Genomic DNA, 19,787 nt, shown 5'->3' on the forward strand with positions numbered 1-19,787 from the left:
ATGGAAGTTACTCAAATGTCTACTTTAGCCAAACGGAAAATCACCTGCCAAGTCAATGAGACATGATTCATGTATTCAATTATTCATTCCATAATTATTATTGAAAACCTGGATGTTCAGGGGTTATAAATAGAGTAATGAGCTTAACAAACCAAGTCCCTACTCTCATGGAGCTTACATTCTTCAAGTCCCTTTACTGTCCAACAATCACAGCAAAAATAAAAGACGTATGTAGTATAATTCATGTGGTCGTATGTGCCACAAAGAAAAACAAATTTGGTAAGTAGATGAAGAATGGTATGAGTGTGTGTGTGTGTGTGTGTGTGTGTGTGTGTGTGTTCGAAGGAAGCATGTGAAATTGCTGATAGAAAATAATAATTTTCTGTCAGAGGAAGACTCTGATTATGTGGCATTTGAGCAAAGACCTGAAAGAAGCTAGGATGTGACCCATGCAGACATCTCGAGGCAGAGCATTTCCAACACTGAGAATGAGAAATGCAAAGGCCCTGCACCACATCTCCTTGACCTGTTGAAGAAACAAGGAAACCAGTGTAGCTGGAGTGGACTGTGGGGAGGGAGATGGGGAGGAGTTTAGAAATGAAAAGGAGCAAGATCATGCAGGGCCTTGAAAGCTGCGGTAAGGTCTTTGGATTCACTGCTTAGTTATGTGTATTCAGGGTCAGATATCTACTTACCTAACATGCCACAAAACTCAGCATTTCTTCTAACAGCACTTTTTAATGAAAAATCTTTCCCAGTGTTTCTAATAACCAACTAATGTATCTTTTTTATTTCCTTGCAAAGCGTTTTTCTTTTTTCTAAGCAGGGGGAAAAAAATCAATTAATTGGTATGATGGTGATCCAAGAATGTGGCTTCCCAAGAGGCCAATAAATGGCACAGTTGCTAAACTGTGGTTAAAAAAACAAGATGTTCCTCTCAGTGCTTCCTGCAAAAAAGCTCAGGACCCTGCAATGAAGCACTGGAGAAGAGGCAGTAGAGAAAAGCAGCTGAAAGATGATGCCCACCAGAAAAATTCCAAAGTTGAGTTGTCCCTGGAGTGAAGTCAAATAGCTCATAAAACTCTAATGTCCCTGTCTTGTCCTCCAGTGCCCCAGAGACCACAGTGAGAAAACATGCGAGAAGAAGTGCATTCCCCCAGGTTAGCTTTGTGTCTTGTTATCTGAACACACATAAATCCCATGTGTTTCACTGATGTTTATTTATGTGGCTTAAGGAAAAGAAAAGTTAAGTATTTTACACATAAGAAATTCAACATGAGCAATTGTAAGTGAAATTATTGTTTTAAGTTTATATATATATATATTCACATAGACATATTCTTATGTATATATATATATTCACAATACAGTGAGAGTAACTATACATTTCAGATTGCCTGGAGCAGTCTTGGTTTACTCATACTATTCCAGTGAAAGTATTGATAGCTCCCCCTTTTAATCTCAAATCTGTGTTGGACAATAAATTATATGGTCACTTTATCTATGGGCTGTGTTCAAAAGGGGTCAAATAATTAAGTCCTGGCATACTCAACTTTAATTAGGATTATTTTGCTTTACAAAAGACTTGAATTAGACCAGTTTTAAAGTAAAAAAAAATTGAAGGTAGACATAATAAGGCCAAATATCAAGAACATCAAATTGAGGAATAAGGAAAAGGATAGATACTTGAAAGAAAACCTGTCCAAATTTTATCATTTTAAAAGGAGTGACTAGAGGAAGTGGCAAGGTGGTGGAGTAGAAGGACATGAGCTCACCCCTTCTTAACAAAACACAACTAACTACTGAACAACCATTGACAAAAAAAAAAAGAAAAAAGCTGAAAACTACCAAAAAAGATATCCTACATCCAAAGACAAAGAAGAAGCCACAATGAGACAGTAGGAGGGGCACAATAGCGATAAAATCAAATTCCATACCCACTGGGTGGGCGACCCACAAACTGGAAAATAATTATACCACAGAAGTTCTCCCACAGGAGTGAAAGTCCTGAGCCCCATGTCAGGCTTCCTAGCCTGGGGGTCTGGCAATGGGAGGAGGAGCTCCCAGAGAATCTGGCTTTGAAGGCCAGAAGGGTTTGATCACAGGAATTCCACAGGACTGGGGCAAACAGAAACTCCACTCTTGAAGGGTGCACACAAGGTCTCATGCGCACCAGGACCCAGGGGAAAAAAGCAGTGACCTCATAAGAGTCTGGGCCAGACCTACCTGCTAATATTGGAGGGTCTCCTACGGAGGTAGAGGGTGGCTATGGCTCACTGCAGGGACAAAGACACCAGCAGCAGCAATTCTGGTGAGTACTCATTGGTGTGAGCCCACTTGGAGGCTGCCACTTCCTCCCCAAGACCTATCCCCTCCCAACCGTGCTGGGACGCCTCAGGCCAAACAACCAACAGGGCAGGAACACAGCCCCACCCATCAGCAGACAGGCTGCTTAAAGTCTTCCTGAGCACAGCCCTGCCCACCAGAGGGACAAGACCCAGCTCCACGCACCAGTGGGCAGGAACCAGCCCCTCCTATCAGGAAGCCTGCACAAACCTCTTAGACAGCTTCATCCACCAGAGGGCAGACAGCAGAAGCAAGAAGAACTACCATCTTGCAGCCTGTGGAAAAGAAACTGCAATCACAGAAAGTTAGACAAAATGAGACGGCAGAGGAATATGTCCCAGATAAAGGAACAAGATAAAACCCCAGAAGAACAACCATGTGAAGTGGAGATAGGCAATCTACTGGAAAAAGAATTCAGAGTAATGATAGTGAAGATGATTCAAGATCTCAGAAAAAGAACTGGGGGGAGGGACAGATTGGGAGTTTGGGATTGACATGTACACACCACTATATTTAAAGTAGATAACCAACAAGGACCTACTGTATAGCACAGGAAACTCTGCTCAATATTCCACAATAACTTAAATGGGAAAAGAATTTGAAAAAGAATAGATACATATATATGTATAACTGAATCACTTTGCTGTACACCTGAAACTATACTCCAATATAAAATAAAATTTTTTTTAAAAAGGAGTGATTAAAATATTATTTTTAAACCAAGTACAGATTTCTTTGCCATCAGGATAACTTTAAAATATCTAAATTATTAATAAGTATTTATAGAATGTCTCATGTAGGATTAGTCAATGGGTTAGGTGTCAAAGATAAGATAAAAGACAGCTCTTTTTTGAAAGGAGCTTATCATCAGCAAGAAGAGGCATTCACCTAAACAAATAAATTACAAACAAATTGCAGTGCAGTATCATAATTGTTATGATAGAAGTAAATACAGGGTTACAATTAAAGCACTAAGAAGGGAGTGAGGATGGAGACCAAGAAAGGGCTCACAGAGGCCCTTCAGGAAAAACGATGACTGAGCTATATCTTAAGGAGACTCTAAACAAACAAAATCACATGTACAAATATTAAAGGCACAAAAAATCTTTGTGAATAGTGCAAATCACTTAGAAGGGCTGAAGCAAGCAAAAAGTGACAACAGATGTAGCTGGAGAGTTATTCAGGGATCAGATGGTGAAAACTAAACACAATCACAAATGATTTGAACTTTCTTAAGGTATAAGGAACCACTGAATAATTTTGAGGGAACAGGCAAAAAATATGTGTGCGTATTTTAGAAGGGCCATTTTGACAACAGTGAGGAGGATGAATTTGAATATGACCAGTCTAGAAGCAGTAAGATCAGTTAGGAGGTCACTGTAGTAATTTAGTTTGCGGGGGGAAAAAAAAAAACTGTTTAGAGCCTTAAGTAAGAAGAGAAGGTAGTTGTAGTAGACTGTAGAGTAGACAGTTTCAGTTAAGAAGCTTGAGCTGGTGGTATAGATTTGGGAATCAACAATGTTTTAAGTGATAGTTGAACTATGGGAGATATGATCTGCCAGGGAGAAAGGAGAGAGAAGAGAAGGAAACCAGGAGCAAGTTCTGGGGGACTCCAGTGTTTAGAGGCAGGCAAATGTGGATAAGCTCTTGAAGGAGACAGAAGAAGAATCATGAGAAAGATGGAGAAGAATCCAAGAAAGAGAGGTGTCAGCTTCAAAAACAGAGTGGAATTCAATATCGGGAATAAGTGTCCCTTCAATTTGGCAATCAAGTCTCTGGTTAACCTTTACCATAATTATTTCAATAGAGTGGTGGGTGGAAGCCAAACTTCAGAGGGTTAAGGAATTAACTGGAGATGAGACAGTAAAGATACAGCAAGCACAAACTACTTTTTTCCCCAAGAAGGTTGGCCATGATGAAAAGGAGAGGAATAGGACAGAAGACACGTTTTTGTTACTTATAAGTCAGGAGAGACATAAATATATTTATACACTGACTTATTTTAAAATGTGATGGAGAAGGCGATGATTCAGGAAACAGAGGAATCCAGAGAGTAAGTTCCTTAAGTAGGTGAGAGTACAAGTAGAAGCCCAGCCCTGGTCAGGATTAATACTTCAACAGAGACAGAGAGAAGGATGGGCATGGCTGGGAATACACATAGGTTTGGGGGCTAGAAATTAATGTTCCCATTTATGGCCTCTATTCTCTCTGTGAAATCATTGCTGAAAGTGATGAGCAAAGCATCTTAAAAAGAGTGTTAAAAGTTTAACGTCACTATGGTGGAGAACACTGCAAGTCACTAACTAATGAGATGCTGAAGACAATGGGTATATTATGTGGCACTAATCCACACAGATAGAGGGTTGTCTCCAAGCTCTTCAGCAACCTGGGGGAAAGGGAGATAAAACACAAATAGTAAATTCGACCAGCCTTAGAGTTTTAACAGGTGGCAAAGTTAATCCAAGAAGAATTAAAGTAACAGATCAGAAAGTTAAAGGTAAATGTACTGCTTGTCAATTTATTGCCTCTCAGCTCCAAATTCAACCTGCTTGCCCACTCTGTGAAAATAATCCTGGGCCCTCTAAGTATTTTTCCTTTGCTGGCTGGCACCAAGTGAAGTTTTGTCAGGAGAGGCGGGGCCTGGAGAGACACTGAGGGAGGAAAAGGCAGACTAAAGCAGGCTACTGCAGTACAAGGCAGCCACTGTCCCCACCTTGAACAGTTTGCAGCAGAGTGTCTCCAAGGAGACACCTCCCCATGGACACCCTTTCCCTCCCAGCACAGAGGGCAGATTTCACTGCAGCATGACACTACGGCAACTTTTCTGCCACCCAGTGAGCCACATCCAGGCCCACTTTAAGGAAGTTCCAGTCTTAGCCCTTGTCAGGGGCCCTCTTTCCTGCATGTTCCCCTAAAGGTGGTACCTTAGCATCTGCTCCTTACAGCTTCTACCCCTATATTCAGTTGTTCTCTTAACTTCTTACTAGCCAATCCCTCATTCCTCTAAGCCCATGTTATAGTTAATACATTTTTAAAAAATTTTATTTTATTTATTTATTTATTTTTGGCTATGTTGGGTCTTCACTGCTGCACGCAGGCTTTCTCTAGTTGCGGCAAGCGGGGGCTACTCTTCGTTGCCGTGTGCGGACTTCTCATTGCGGTGGCTTCTCTCATTGTGGAGCGTGGGCTCTAGGCACGGGGGCTTCAGTAGTTGTGGCACGCGGGCTCAGTAGTTGTGGCTCACGGGCTCTAGAGCACAGGCTCAGTAGTTGTGGCACACGAGCTTAGTTGCTCTGCAGCATGTGGGATCTTCCCGGACCAGGGATCGAACCCGTGTTCCCTGCATTGGCAGGTGGATTCTCAACCACTGTGCCACTGGGGTAGCCCTTAATACATTTTTATAGTAACTGTTCCCTGTTCAAACTGCTGTGTGGTTTCTCTCTTCTGGTTGGACCCAGACTGATACAATGGTCAGGAAATATAATAAAATCTGGAAGAGACAGGTAGCTAAGAAAAAAAAAAAAAGAAGCCAAAGGTCTGAAGGTCTCTTTGAGTTTAAAGACTGGTTATAGGGAGAGTAAAGGAGTGAGAGAGCTGGAAGGGTTGGACCCTGTGGCAGAATTTAGGTATAGAGAAGAACTGCTCTCTCCCTTCCTCCTCCCCAGCACCTTTCACACCTCACTCATAAAGTAGGAACTTCCACCAACATTTCTTCTCTCTTGAGAAAGTACTACAGGAGAAACCCTTGTCATTTTCGTCACCTCGCAGGAAAGAAAAAAAAAAGAGAGAAGACAAAAGAAGACCTGTGAGCCCCTGACCTGTGTTGGCTCACAGCTCTCTGCTTCGTGGAGCAGGTGCACTCCATCACTGCTCACTGTAGAGGCCCGTAGGTGTGAGGTTAGCCAAAAAACGCTGTGCTCCTTCTGGGTGCACATCTCACTCTCTCCGCCACTGTGGACTCTGAAGTTAATGGCTGGAAGAGGAAGTAATGGGAGATTCCCACTTCAGCAGGAAATCCCAGCCATGTTTTCCAATCTAGATTTATCAGCAGCAAAGCAGATACTAAATTTCAATTCTCCTTTAAGCTTTCCTACTAATTTTCCAACTGACTTAAAAGCTAAAAGAGGGTAGAAGGGGGTAATCAGTGCTCTGAAAACCCTAGATTTAGAGTTTTAAATTTCTGAAGAATCTTTTGGTAGAACATTTGTCCACCATGACAGGGACTGGAAGAGGTCACAAGTAGTGTGATGCTAGTGTGGAATGAATGGAGAACCACTGCAGTCAAAGATCTCCAAGAGCAGCAGCTGCTGGGTGTTGGACATGACCTCTACTGAAGTCATCCAAGTTGAAGGTGAATTTAGGATGGAGAGGAAAAATGTAAGCCAAGTTCTAAATATCTTGATGAATACAAGGCAGTGACCAGGACCTGATGGTGACAGTGAATAGAAGAGAGAAGGGTGGCAGAGCTGGTAACACCCGGGCCTTAATGGAAGACTTTTTATAGGAAGGTGAAGGAATAATGTTTGGAAGGCACAAATGGAGAAGTACACAAATGTCATGCCTGATCCAGGCCCTAAGGTTCTTTGAGTTTGGGCCAATAAATATCCTTCAGTGAAGGGAGCTGAAGGGTAAACAATAATCTCAGGGAGAAAGCTAGGTTTTATTCAAGGCAACATATAAAATGTTTTGAGAAGACAGTACAAATATACAACCACCACTGGTCTAGAGAGCTTAATGGAAAAGGAGGTTCAAAGGGTGGAAAGCAAAGAATAAAAGCCAAAAAGTGTCCAGGAAGAAGCTGTCTCGTCCTATGCCATCGGCACCAACTGTTGGTTTTCCAGTAAGCTGGATACAATGGGAAGTGATAAAAAAAAAAAAAAATGATTCATACATACCATAAACACTTTATATAACTTAAAACATAAATGTACACACATGTGCCAATCTTTTGATGTGAGGCCAAGGCCTGTTCTCTGCATATGGATCTGCTGATTGGAGCTATGCGTCTTCTGTCTTACATAAACCACATCCTTCATCTGTGATTTCCAGTTTTGCTTTCTTTAAAGTGGAGGGGAAACATAAAGACACTCGGGAAATCATCTGAATGCAGAGCCCATCTAGATTTTTATCACCGCCCCCCCCCATATACTTTTAGCCTTGTCCTACCTACACGTAATCAATTGCAAAGCTTTTGTAGCTAACCTTTATTAAGTCATTCCAAAGCTGGATTTTTATGGAAACAAAATTCAAAGTCTTTCCTGCATTTGATCAATTTATTTACTCTTCACTTAACCTACATAATTAAAATAAGAAGGAAAACTGGCTAAACAGGTTTGAGGACAAACACAGCACAACTGGCCATTGGAAAGAAGACCACTTAACTGGTGGAAGCAGGAATGCATGGGCAACCTAAAGAGAAGCTTTTGGCTGAAGAAGACATCTATGTGCTGAGGGCGGCAATCCATGTGATTAAATAGAGAACGCAGTTTCAGTTAGTTCAGCAAGTCAGTTAAGAGGAGGCCAATATACAGGTGACAAGACTAACTGTATTTTGAGGTATAGGCAAGGACAGGAGGGATGTGAAGTATTATTAAATGGCTTCAAGTTTCCAAATGAAGAGCTGGCATAAAGACATTTTTTTCTTCCCCATGTGCATTCTTTTCCCTTTCCTCAGTCCCTTAATGCCTATGGCATTTTCCTATTTTAGAGAAGAGAAAATAGAACTTTAAGGAATAAGGTAGAAGAATAGTAAGAAGTCTAGAGAAGGGATCTGAAGCTCCAGAGCCACTTCTGGGCCCCAAGCTAGTTCCACCTAACTCCTTTTCTTTTAGCATTGACAATCCTGAATTCCTAAATTTAGATTCCTTTCCTCTTTCACTACTTATATCTTTCCTTCATCTGAGTTTTTCTGTAAGGTAACTGGGAACCAACACTCATACTCATTCTCTCTTTCTTCTCACTGGTTTTTCAGGAATGTTACTCATAGTAACCATACAGAAAGGGAAGGGTAACAAAACTAACAAAATCGGAAGTATCTATACTTTCAAGAAATAATCAAAGTAACAATAGTAACTGCCACAGGGCTAGGCCTACCCTATCCTAACACCATCAGTAATTCCCTTCTTATATTTTCCAATACAGGGTACCCCTTTCATGTCCCTATGGAATGGATGGAATCCAGCACAATTCCTCCATGTTTCTCAGTGAAGAGCCCCCAGGTTGGGAAGTCCCTTGCCCACTACTCTCCATCAATAAATACTACAATAAATATTACAAGGTAGGGAATATTGGGTGCTACTAAAAATGGCCATTTATAGATTAACCACCATTTACTGAGCACTTACTATGTTTAATCAATGTGTTAAGTGCCTCATGGGTTTCAGGCATCATCTTGTTTAATCCTCACTGAGGTGATATCATCATCATTATCATCATCATCATCATCATCTCCATTTTACACAGAAATTAACAAAAATATAAAGATTAAGTATGATGCTCAAGGTCAGACAGCAAGTAAATAGCAGAGCCAGGATTTGAATCTAGATAACTGGACCTCAGAGGCTGGGCTCTTAACTACTATACCACAGTGCCCCTTCCCAGAACATCCAGGTTCAAGTGGAATTCATTTAAAATTTAGAAGAATTACCTTTTTGTTACAAACAATATCACTGATTCCTTTCCCCTAACAATTACTCCCATCCATGCATCACAGGAAAAATTGGTTTAGGGCATTCACTTAATTGTTCTAAAGTGATGTTTACCTGATTAAGACAACAACCCTATTTGGAATGGGGTGATAGAAGTCAATACGCCCATATATCATGAAAGCAATTCCCATTCAGTACTTTTCACAATCCTTCCCCTTGAGCAAACACACAACCTTCTATGACAAAGTGGAGAGTCAGGGAAAGAGAGGTATGTAGCAGGGTAGGAAAGATGGGTAAACCAAGTAGTTACTGGTTGCAAAGTTACATAATTCAAACTTACTTTTTTGGTACACTTCTTGACAGTGTTGATTAATTCTTGTATTACCAGATCTACACTCTTCAAGGAAGGCCCTTTCAGCTTTACAATTTGTTTTTTGACTATTGCTTCGAATGCCATGTCTGGAGTAAACAACCCTGTCCTGAACATAAGAAAGAAAGCAGCACATTAGATATTTTAAATTGAATGATATTCAATACTCTTTTTAAAAATGTTTTAATTGACATGCTACTTCAAGCATGCAAAAAGCCTAGTTTAAAAGTTACATAGTGATTTATTCTATCCACAGTATCATTTGTAATAATATCCTTAATACATTCTATAGATGATTAACATTACCTAAAAACAGTTCCCAAAATGTTTTCAAGGCTCATAATGTGACCCTCAATATTTAATTGTCATTTGTCTCAACTCACTGGTTCACAGCAATACAAAGGAATGCTACAACAGAAATGGTGTCCTAAATTTACATTTCTATTTCTAAAGTATTCCAAAAGCAATCCTCTCTTCTCCTTCATGGAGCAGAAAATTATCTTCACTTTCTGAACACTGAAATAGTAGCATTCCTGGACTACACAACATATTCTTTCCAGGAGAGCTGTATTATAGTGAGCTCAGTGGTTCCCAGTTTGAGGTCCTGGGGTGCTGAAGGAAAAGGAAGGCAGTTAAGTGGAACTAGCTTAGAGCCCAGAATGCCTAAATTGTGAATTTACAAAAATGACAAACAATAACCAAAGTAGCAAGTATCTTTTCATTTGGATGGAATTAATTCAAATTGATGTCATAACAATGCTTTTCTCATGCTGTACAGAAGCACAGGAAAGCAGGTATGTGTATGCATGTGTGCGTGTTTCATAAAAAAGTAAAAAATGATTACTCATATTTAAACAAAAGGTCAATGGAGAAAAGCTACAATAAGAGGGATCCTGAGCCCTGACATATGCCATGCCCAAAGACGTGCAGGCTCCAGATGTTGGTGGTTGATCCTCCCCATCCTAGACCCTCCTCCCTCCCCCTTATTTGGTTACCTTCTCTTCCTGAAACACTCAGTCTTATGGTACCTCTTTTGGGAGAATTCTCTTTTTTTTTTTTTTTTTGCGATACACGGGCCTCTCACTGTTGTGGCCTCTCCCGTTGCTGAGCACAGGCTCCGGACGCGCAGGCTCAGTGGCCATGGCTCACGGGCCCAGTCGCTCCGCAGCATGTGGGATCTTCCCGAACCCGGGCACGAACCCGTGTCCCCTGCACCGGCAGGCGGACTCTCAACCACTGCGCCACCAGGGAAGCCCTGGGAGATTTCTTTAACACTTCCATTTTAGCAGCCTTATTCTATGTCCCTTCTTATTTACTTAGCACCCTGTGCCCACCTCCATTTCTAATTGTACTGTAGTAATCATATTATATTGTAATTGTAATTTCTCCACTTTGGATACAGAATAAAATCCACGTTGTTTAGTCTGACATTAAAAATTTTCCCCCGTCTGTCCCTAATCTTCCTTTGAGGTTATTTTCCTCCTTCCTTTCATGCATGCTATGTTTCAGCCAAACCAGACCATTTGCCTTTCCACAAACATATTCATACTAATATTTTATGTCTTTTCCTTCATGTATGATGTTCATTTCACCTTTCCCACAATTTCAGCCTGTCCAAATCCCACCTGTGCTTCAAAGACCAGACCAAAAATAACCACTTCCTACAGCTCGCCTCCTCCAGTCCTGCCGCTGACTAGGTCTTCCTTCTCTGAATCCCAGCGTCCTACTTTGCACTACAGTAGTCTGAGCACATATTTTAGTCCTGTTACTACACTGGTAGGGAGAGTCGTTATTGTCTTTATCTTTGTTTTCCCCACAAGGAGGGATCCCTTGCTCATCATTGACACTCAGTGTTAGCAGAATGAAGAAGGACCATAAGGTGGGTCCCCAGTGGGCAAAGATGCTTTCTATTATTCAAATATCTAACAGAATCAGTTGGGAACAAAACTCTTCAAATTAAGTGTATTTAAGGGCATAAATAATCACACCATTAATATGTCTTATACTCAGGACATTGTGCACTTCTTATCATCTTATAGGCAAATGAACTCCAGAATAATAGTAACAACCAATCTCTTCTGTTGGTATGCATGTAAATCAGAAATCTACAATCCTGAATTACTGAGCTTTTGCAGTTACATTCAACGAAAATGTAACTGGTAAGGAGTTTTAAAAGCCAAGTAAAACTACTGTATTTGATTAAGTAAAATACTTTATGACCCACCCCCCCCCACAAAATGTAATTTGGTTCCACTGCATTTATCAGATCTGTATGTTCACATACTAGCTCTGCCCAGCTAAAGAGCAAGACATAGTTTCTGTACCAAATGTATTCTGGATTTGACGGACAGGGAATAGAATTAATAGGGAACTAGAAACCCTGTTGAAGGTTAAGAAAAAAACATTGGATGTGGTTATAGATGTTGTCTCCTTTTCACTTTGTGAATTCATATTTGCCCATACTATTTGAGACTTGTAGAGGAGATTTTCTAAATTTTGTAAGGATAGATACTTCAAATGTCATAACTCCTTTGGAAAATTACCCATCACATGCACACTCAGGGTCAAGTTTTGCTCTCTCAGCCTCTGTTTCCAAAATAGTCTAAAGTTGGCCCTATTGCAAAAGCTGAGATACAACCGGCCAATGGACTGGGGATCCCTCCTTCATGTAAGATGATCATGAAGTAGGCAACCTGTTTTCTTACCTTGAATTCAGGATGCCTCAATTTAACATATGCTCTATTACATTGTATTTAGCCCTCTATACATGAACTCAAGAAATGTGTGTTTTAAATCCATTTTTTAATCAATTATTTTTATCAATTCATTTATTTTTTATCATTTATTTCTGTAATGAAAGTAAATGAAAATAATCCCACTTCATACAAGGGGGAATTCAGGTACAAGTTCTCCTCCCAGCCTCATGTCCCTCCGCTCTCCTGTCTACATTCCTAACTCCAGTCCAAATGTATGGCTTCCTGCTCCACGAATACGTGCTGCCTTTTGCCACCTCCATGCCTTTGCTCACATTACTCCCTCCACTTTAAGCCCCCTGTTTTCTCCTCCAGCCTCAACAATCTCCCTCCTCTCACACCTCATTGCATTGCCACCTACCCCATACACACACAAACAGACACACACACACACACAAGCACATGTATCCACACAGACACCTTTGCTTGCTGAAATCATTCTTGTTCTCAAAACAGGCAAGGTGTGACTCTAAAGCAACCACCTTCATTAATCTTTCCCAATCTTGCTCCATAAATCCAGCCAAAATTAATCTATTTGGTCTCTGTGTAAGTAATGATCACTTATGAGCAAGTCTGGCCTCTGTCCCTGAAATACAGAGCCCTGAAGAACAAGGTCTTGTTCATCAGTAAATCCCTGATTGTTCAGAGCACAGTGCTGTGAGGGCAGAAAGGGTTTTTGTTTTTTTAATTGTAAACAGACAGTATGCCAATACTAGAAATTACCATTGAATCCAAACGAGGATTTCCTATTTCTTACTCCCACCTCTATATTCTACTCTGCTCAGATGATGAAAAGGCTACTTCACTAGCCATTCATAAACATTAACTTTTTTTAGTAGCTTGAACTGAAGACAAGGAAAATGTGAAGCACTTGCCTGATACCATGTATGTTTTTGATTGCATAGCTTATTTCTCTTCGCAGTTCTTTCTCATTGAACTCCATCTGCAGATGCAAAATGAGCCACAGTTATGACAATTCCTTTGAATAATAATATCGTTGAATATTAAAAAATGAGAATAACTTGACTCCATTATTAATAAAGACTCATGTCTTTCCTAACCTAAACCCAGATGGTCAAAACATCTGTTTATATAAAGTTCAAGGCAACACACACAGAACATTAGAGATTTCTGGGAGTTTTAGTGTAGCGGATTTTAACTCTATTATAGATAAGGAGTGCTGTGCATAAAGGATGACTTCTGGACATAAATCTGGCTATTCATTTGAATATATAATTCTTCATTCTTTTGCTGAATATAGTAAATGTATTCATATATGAATGCATAAATAAGAGTGTCACCTGATGTACAATAGCAGTCCAGCTGTGCTGAGATTAACAATGGCTGTCTTTTCTCCCTGGCCATTTTAACCACCTGAGTTCAAAGCCTCTTTAAAAGAGGAAATTAATAATATTTTGCCAATCCAACACAGGATAGAATACTGTATAAAAATTTCCCATAAGTTCTAGGTATCTTAAATTTACTTGGAAGTAGGATCAAAGTGTCATAGAGCTTAGACCTGGAAGGGACATCAAGAGAACATTTGATTCAGCCCCTAACTTTTGAGATTTGGCCTCTCCAGCCTCATTATCTGTCCATTTTCCCCCTCACACTTTATGCCATAGAGCAATGAACTGCTTTAGTTCCACAGCTCAGCCTTTACCATTCCTCCCTTTCTGTCTGGAACAACCTCTCCCTCTACTAATCCCACCTCTTCCTGCTTAACTAGCTGCTCATCCTTCTTAAGTCAGCTCAGAAGCCAGGCTCCTTTACACAGTCAGGCTGGGATTCATGTCCGTGGGCCTTGTTTCCATAGCACCCTGTGGTGAAGTTTGTCACTTTATCTAGCACATTTTAATGAAATTGTCTATTTACCCATCTGCCTCCCACATCAAGAAATAAGCACCTGCCTCTGTATGTGAGGCAAGTAAAATAGGCCCTAAAACTACCTAGCTGCCTATTGGGCATTTCAAACTGAACATAACCAAAACAAAACTCTTGATTCATACTTCCACACTGAACTTTCCCTCAGTTCCCCTCATCTGATGGGCACTAACACTTTCTCAATTGTGCCAGCCAAAACCTTGGGAGTCATCTTGAATCTTCTCTTTTTTGCATCTCCCATATCAATCCAACCCCCATTGACTCTACCTCCAAAATCACAAATCCATCCACTTCTCTCAAGCCTCTCTTCTGAGGCATTTTTACTATAAAGCTAAAGAAGTTTAAGTTTCAAGACTTCTCCCTTGCATAAGCTCCTTCCAAGACGCGTGTCTGTGTTTATAATTTTGTATGCTTCTCCTTCAAGGGGTTCCCCAAAATTGTATAGGCTTCAGGTCCCACAGAAAATGGATCCACCCCTGCTCTGGCCCTACTGTTTAACTCACCTTGTCTCCCTCAGTCCACTCTTGCCCCTTAACAATCCAACCCACACAGTGTTCTTTTAAAATCACCAGCCAAATCCTTAAAACTCTCCCTTAACTTTCCATTGTTAAACGTAAACACTTCACAGCAACACAGAAAGCCCTGTGTAAACTGGGCACTTCCTTCCTCTGAATTCATTTTCTTCCCCCCGACCCATTCATCAGCCCTACCCCAGCCTCAGCTGTTCCTCACCTGCTATACAGGTGCTTGTTCTAGGGCTCTGTCCTTGGCTTCCTGCCTTGAACAACCTTCTTCTTCCAGATACTTACAGGTAGCCTCTTCATGCCATTCAGGTCATGCTTTAAAGGCTCCGTAGTCAGAGAGACCTTGTCTGAATATTCCATCAAAACTGGCTTAGCCAATGGGGAACTACGGATAATTGTTTCCTGGTAGTGCCTGAGTTATCTACCAAGTTTTATCATTTGTATTTTTCACAAAATGTTAATTCCAATGTGCTTACACTTATATTCTACTTTTTTAATTACGTTCTTATGTGAACAGTTTCTGATTGTTAGTCTTTAATTTTTTTCATCTTATATAATCCAATAAATTGATATTCCATAAAAAACTTTTAAATAAATGTTAGCTCTTATGCTTGACCAAAAAAAAAGTGGCTTATGCAACTCCCCTTTCTCTCATATTATATTACATAATAATACTTGATACTTTTTTCCTTTTTTATTTGTTAATTTTCTGTCTTTTCCCACCAGACAGTATCTCTGTCTTGATCCCTGGCATGTAGACCACTGGTACACAGTAGGTACTCAAGAAATATTTTTAAATTAACTAGACAACAAATAAACCAATTAGTCATTGTTGAATTATTGAAATATCATTAGATCCCATTAAATAAAATCAGAACCATCAGTAAGAAAATAACTTCTCTCCTAAATCTCATTACCTGAGTATGGAGCCTTTGTATAAAGAAAACCACTTACCACTCATATAACATTTGATGAAAAGTTATGTAGAACAGAATACAGAAATGAAATGAAACAAAAGGAAAAATAACATTTGGTACAAACCTTTACTATCTCAAAAGGAAAACGTTCATGGAAAATACGATTGATTTTAGCACCCCCTGAGAGCTCCAGGGTATCTACTTGATCCCCTGACCCTTCAATTCTCTTCTCAAAGTCCACAGCAAATTGCTGAACCATCCTATAATTGTGAAAGAGAAATAAATTCAAGTTAAAGTTACAAGGTTTCGCATTTTTCATTTTAATTTGCTATGGTTAGCAATTCTTTTCCTGGTGTTCTTAGCGGCACCTACTGGCAGAATTAACATTGCACTCTATTCATTACTCAAAATGTAACTATATGAAATACACGTTACTAAGATTTATTTCAGACATTTAATTTAAAATATATATTTTAAAAGTAAGGAACCAAGATGGCGGAGTAGAAGGATGTGCTCTCACTCCCTCTTGCGAGAACACCAGAATCACAACTAGCTGCTGGACGATCATCGACAGGAAGACACTGGAACTCAGCTGAAAACATACCCCACCATCCAAAGACAAGGAAAAGCCACAAGGAGACGGTAGGAGGGGCGCAATCACAGTAAAATCAAATCCCATAATGGCTGGGTGGGTGACTCACAGACTGGAGAACATTTATACCACAGAAGTCCACCCACTGGAGTGAAGGTTCTGAGCCCCAAGTCAGGCTTCCCAACCTGGGGGTCCGGCAACAGGAGGAGGAATTCCTAGAGAATCAGACTTTGAAGCCTAGTGGGAATTGATTGCAGGACTTTGACAGGACTGGGGGAAACAGAGACTCCACTCTTGGAGGGCAAACACAAAGTACTGTGCACATCGGGGCCCAGGGGAAGGAGCACTGACCCCAGGGAAAACTGAACCAGACCTACCTGCTAATGTTGGAGGGGTCTCCTGCAGAGGTGGGGGGTGGCAGTGGCTCACTGTGGGGACAAGAACACTGGCAGCAGATGTTCTCGGAAGGACTCCTTGGTGTGAGCCCTCCCAGAGTCTGTCATTAGCCCCACCAAGGAGCCCAGGTAGGCTCCAGTGTTGGGTTGCCTCAGGCCAAACAACTAACAGGGAGGAAACCCAGCCCCACCCATCAGCAGACAAGTGGATTAAAGTTTTACTGAGCTCTGCCCACCAGAGCAACAGCCAGCTCTACCCACCACCAGTCCCTCCCATCAAGTCTCTTAGATAGACTCATCCACCAGAGGGCAGACAGGAGAAGCAAGAAGAACTACAGTCCTGCAGCCTGTGGAACAAAAACCACATTCACAGAAAGATAGACAAGATGAAAAGGCAGAGGGCTATGTACCAGAGGAAGGAACAAGATAAAACCACAGAAAAACAACTAAATGAAGTGGAGATAGGCAACCTTCCATAAAAAGAATTCAGAATAATGATAGGGAAGATGATCCAGGACCTCGGAGAAAGAATGGAGGCAAAGATCGAGAAGATGCAAGAAATGTTTAACAAAGACCTAGAAGAATGAAAGAACAAACAAACAGAGATGAACAATACAATAACTGAAATGAAAAATACACTAGAAGGAATCAATAGAGACTAACTGAGGCAGAAGAATGGATAAGTGACCTGGAAGACAGAATGGTGGAACTCACTGCTGTGAAACAGAATAAAGAAAAAAGGATGAAAAGAAATGAAGACAGACTAAGAGACCTCTGGGACAACATTAAATGCAACAACATTCACATTATAGGGATCCCAGAAGGAGAACAGAGAGAGGAAGGACCCAAGAAAATATGTGAAGAGATTACAGTCAAAAACCCCCCTAACGTGGGAAAGGAAATAGCCACACAAGTCCAGGAAGCGCAGCGAGTCCCATACAGGATAAACCAAAGGAGAAACACACTGAGACACATAGTAATCAAATTGACAAAAATTAAAGACAAAGAAAAATTATTGGAAGCAGCAAGGGAAAAAACGACAAATAACATACAAGGGAACTCCTGTAAGGTTAACAGTTGATTTCTCAGCAGAAACTCTACAAGCCAGAAGGGAGTGGCATGATATACTTAAAGTGATGAAAAGGAAGAACGTACAACCAAGATTACTCTACCCGGCAAGGATCTCACTCAGATTCGATGGGGAAATCAAAAGCTTTACAGACAAGCAAAGGCTAAGAGAATTCAGCACCACCAAACCGGCTTTACAACAAATGCTAATGGAACTTCTCTAAGTGGGAAATATAACAGAAGAAAAGGATCTACAAAAACAAACCCATAATAATTAAGAAAATGGTCATAGGAACATACATATCGATAATTACCTTAAAAGTGTATGGATTAAATGCTCCAGCCAAAAGACACAGGCTTGCTGAATAGATACAAAAACAAGATCCATATATATGCTGTCTACAAGAGACTCACTTCAGACCTAGGGACACATACAGACTGTAAGTGAAGGGATGGAAAAAGATATTCTATGCAAATGGAAATCAAAAGAAAGCTGGAGTAGCTATACTCATATCAGATAACATAGACTTTATAATAAAGAATGTTACAAGAGACAAGGAAGGACACTACATAATGATCAAGGGATCAATCCAAGAAGAAGATATAACAATTATAAATATATATGCCCCCAACATAGGAGCATCTCAATACATAAGGCAACTGCTAACAGCTATAAAAGAGGAAATCAACACTAACACAATAATAGTGGGGGACTTTAACACCTCACTTACACCAATGGACAGATCATCCAGACATAAAATTAATAAGGAAACACAAGATTTAAATGACAAAATAGACCAGATAGATTCATTTGTATTTATAGGACATTCCATCCGAAAACAGCAGATTACACTTTCTTCTCAAGTGCGCATGGGACGTTCTCCAGGATAGATCATGTCTTACGTCACAAATCAATCCTCAGTAAATTTAAGAAAACTGAAATCATATCAAGCATCTCTTCTGACCACAACACTATGAGATTAGAAATGAATTACAGGGAAAAAAACGTAAAAAACACAAGCACATGGAGGCTAAAGAATACATTACTAAATAACAAAGAGATCACTGAAGAAATCAAAGAGGAAATCAAAACTACCTAGAGACAAACGACAATGAAAACACGACAATCCAAAACCTATGGGATGCAGCAAAAGCAGTTCTAAGAGGGAAGTTTATAGCTATACAAGCCTACCTCAAGAAACAAGAAAAATCTCAAGTAAACAATCTAAACTTACACCTAAAGGAACTACAGAAAGAAGAACAAACAAAACCTAAAGTTAGCAGAAGGAATCAAATCATAAACATCAGAGCAGAAATACATGAAATAGAAATAAAGAAAACAATAGCAAAGATCAATAAAACTAAAGGCTGGTTCTTTGAGAAGATAGACAAAATTGAGAAACCATTAACCAGACTCATCTAGAAAAAGAGGGAGAGTACTCAGATCAATAAAATTAGAAATGAAAAAGGAGAAGTTACAACAGACACCACAGAAATACAAAGCATCCTAAGAGAATACTACAAGCAACTCTATGCCAATAAAATGGACAACCTGGAAGAAATGGACAAATTCTTAGAAAGGTATAACCTTCCAAGACTTCCAAGAAGAAACAGAAAATATGAACAGACCAATCACAAGCAATGAAACTGAAACTGTGATTAAAAATTTTCCAACAAACGGAAGTCCAGGACCAGATGGCTTCACAGGTAAATTCTATCAAACATTTTGAGAAGAGCTAACACCCAACCTTCCCAAACTCTTCCAAAATACAGAAGAGGAAGGAACACTCCCAAACTCATTCTCTGAGGCCAGCATCACCCTGACACCAAAACAGGACAAAGATACTACAAAAAAAGAAAATTACAGACCAATATCACTAATGAATATAGATGCAAAAATCCTCAACAAGGGCTTCCCTGATGGTGCAGTGGTTGAGAGTCCGCCTGGCGATGCAGGGGACACAGGTTCGTGCCCCGGTCCGGGAAGATCCCACATGCCGCGGAGTGGCTAGGCCCGTGAGCCATGGCCACTGAGCCTGCGCGTCCAGAGCCTGTGCTCCGCAATGGGAGAGGCTTCAACAGTGAGAGGCCCCCGTACTGCAAAAAAAAAACAATCCTCAACAAAATACTAGCAAGCAGAATACAACAACACATGGAAAGGATCATACACCATGATCAAGTGGGATTTATCCCAGGAATACAATGATTCTTCAATATACGCAAATCAATCAATGTGATACACCATATTAACAAATAGAAGAATAAAAACCATATGATCATCTCAATAGATG

At 40.3% G+C, this 19,787-nt stretch overlaps 1 protein-coding gene across 5 annotated transcripts in view; it reads right to left on the reverse strand.

The window, feature by feature from the left end:
* Window positions 1-19,787, reverse strand: part of DNM3 (dynamin 3) — a 571,656-nt gene that overhangs the window by 340,472 nt on the left and 211,397 nt on the right. For all 5 annotated transcript variants that reach the window (XM_027086312.1, XM_027086311.1, XM_027086315.1 and 2 more), the window contains exons 8-10: window positions 15,566-15,701; window positions 12,992-13,059; window positions 9,334-9,472 (exon numbers count right to left, since the gene is read on the reverse strand). In XM_027086312.1, coding sequence (XP_026942113.1) covers window positions 9,334-9,472; window positions 12,992-13,059; window positions 15,566-15,701 — 343 coding nt within the window. The remainder of the gene's footprint in view (window positions 1-9,333; window positions 9,473-12,991; window positions 13,060-15,565; window positions 15,702-19,787) is intronic.

Source organism: Aethalodelphis obliquidens, unplaced genomic scaffold, assembly GCF_003676395.1.
Source record: "Aethalodelphis obliquidens isolate GAN/ISIS:26980383/991018 unplaced genomic scaffold, ASM367639v1 scaffold55, whole genome shotgun sequence".
Classification (NCBI taxonomy): Eukaryota; Metazoa; Chordata; class Mammalia; order Artiodactyla; family Delphinidae; genus Aethalodelphis; species Aethalodelphis obliquidens.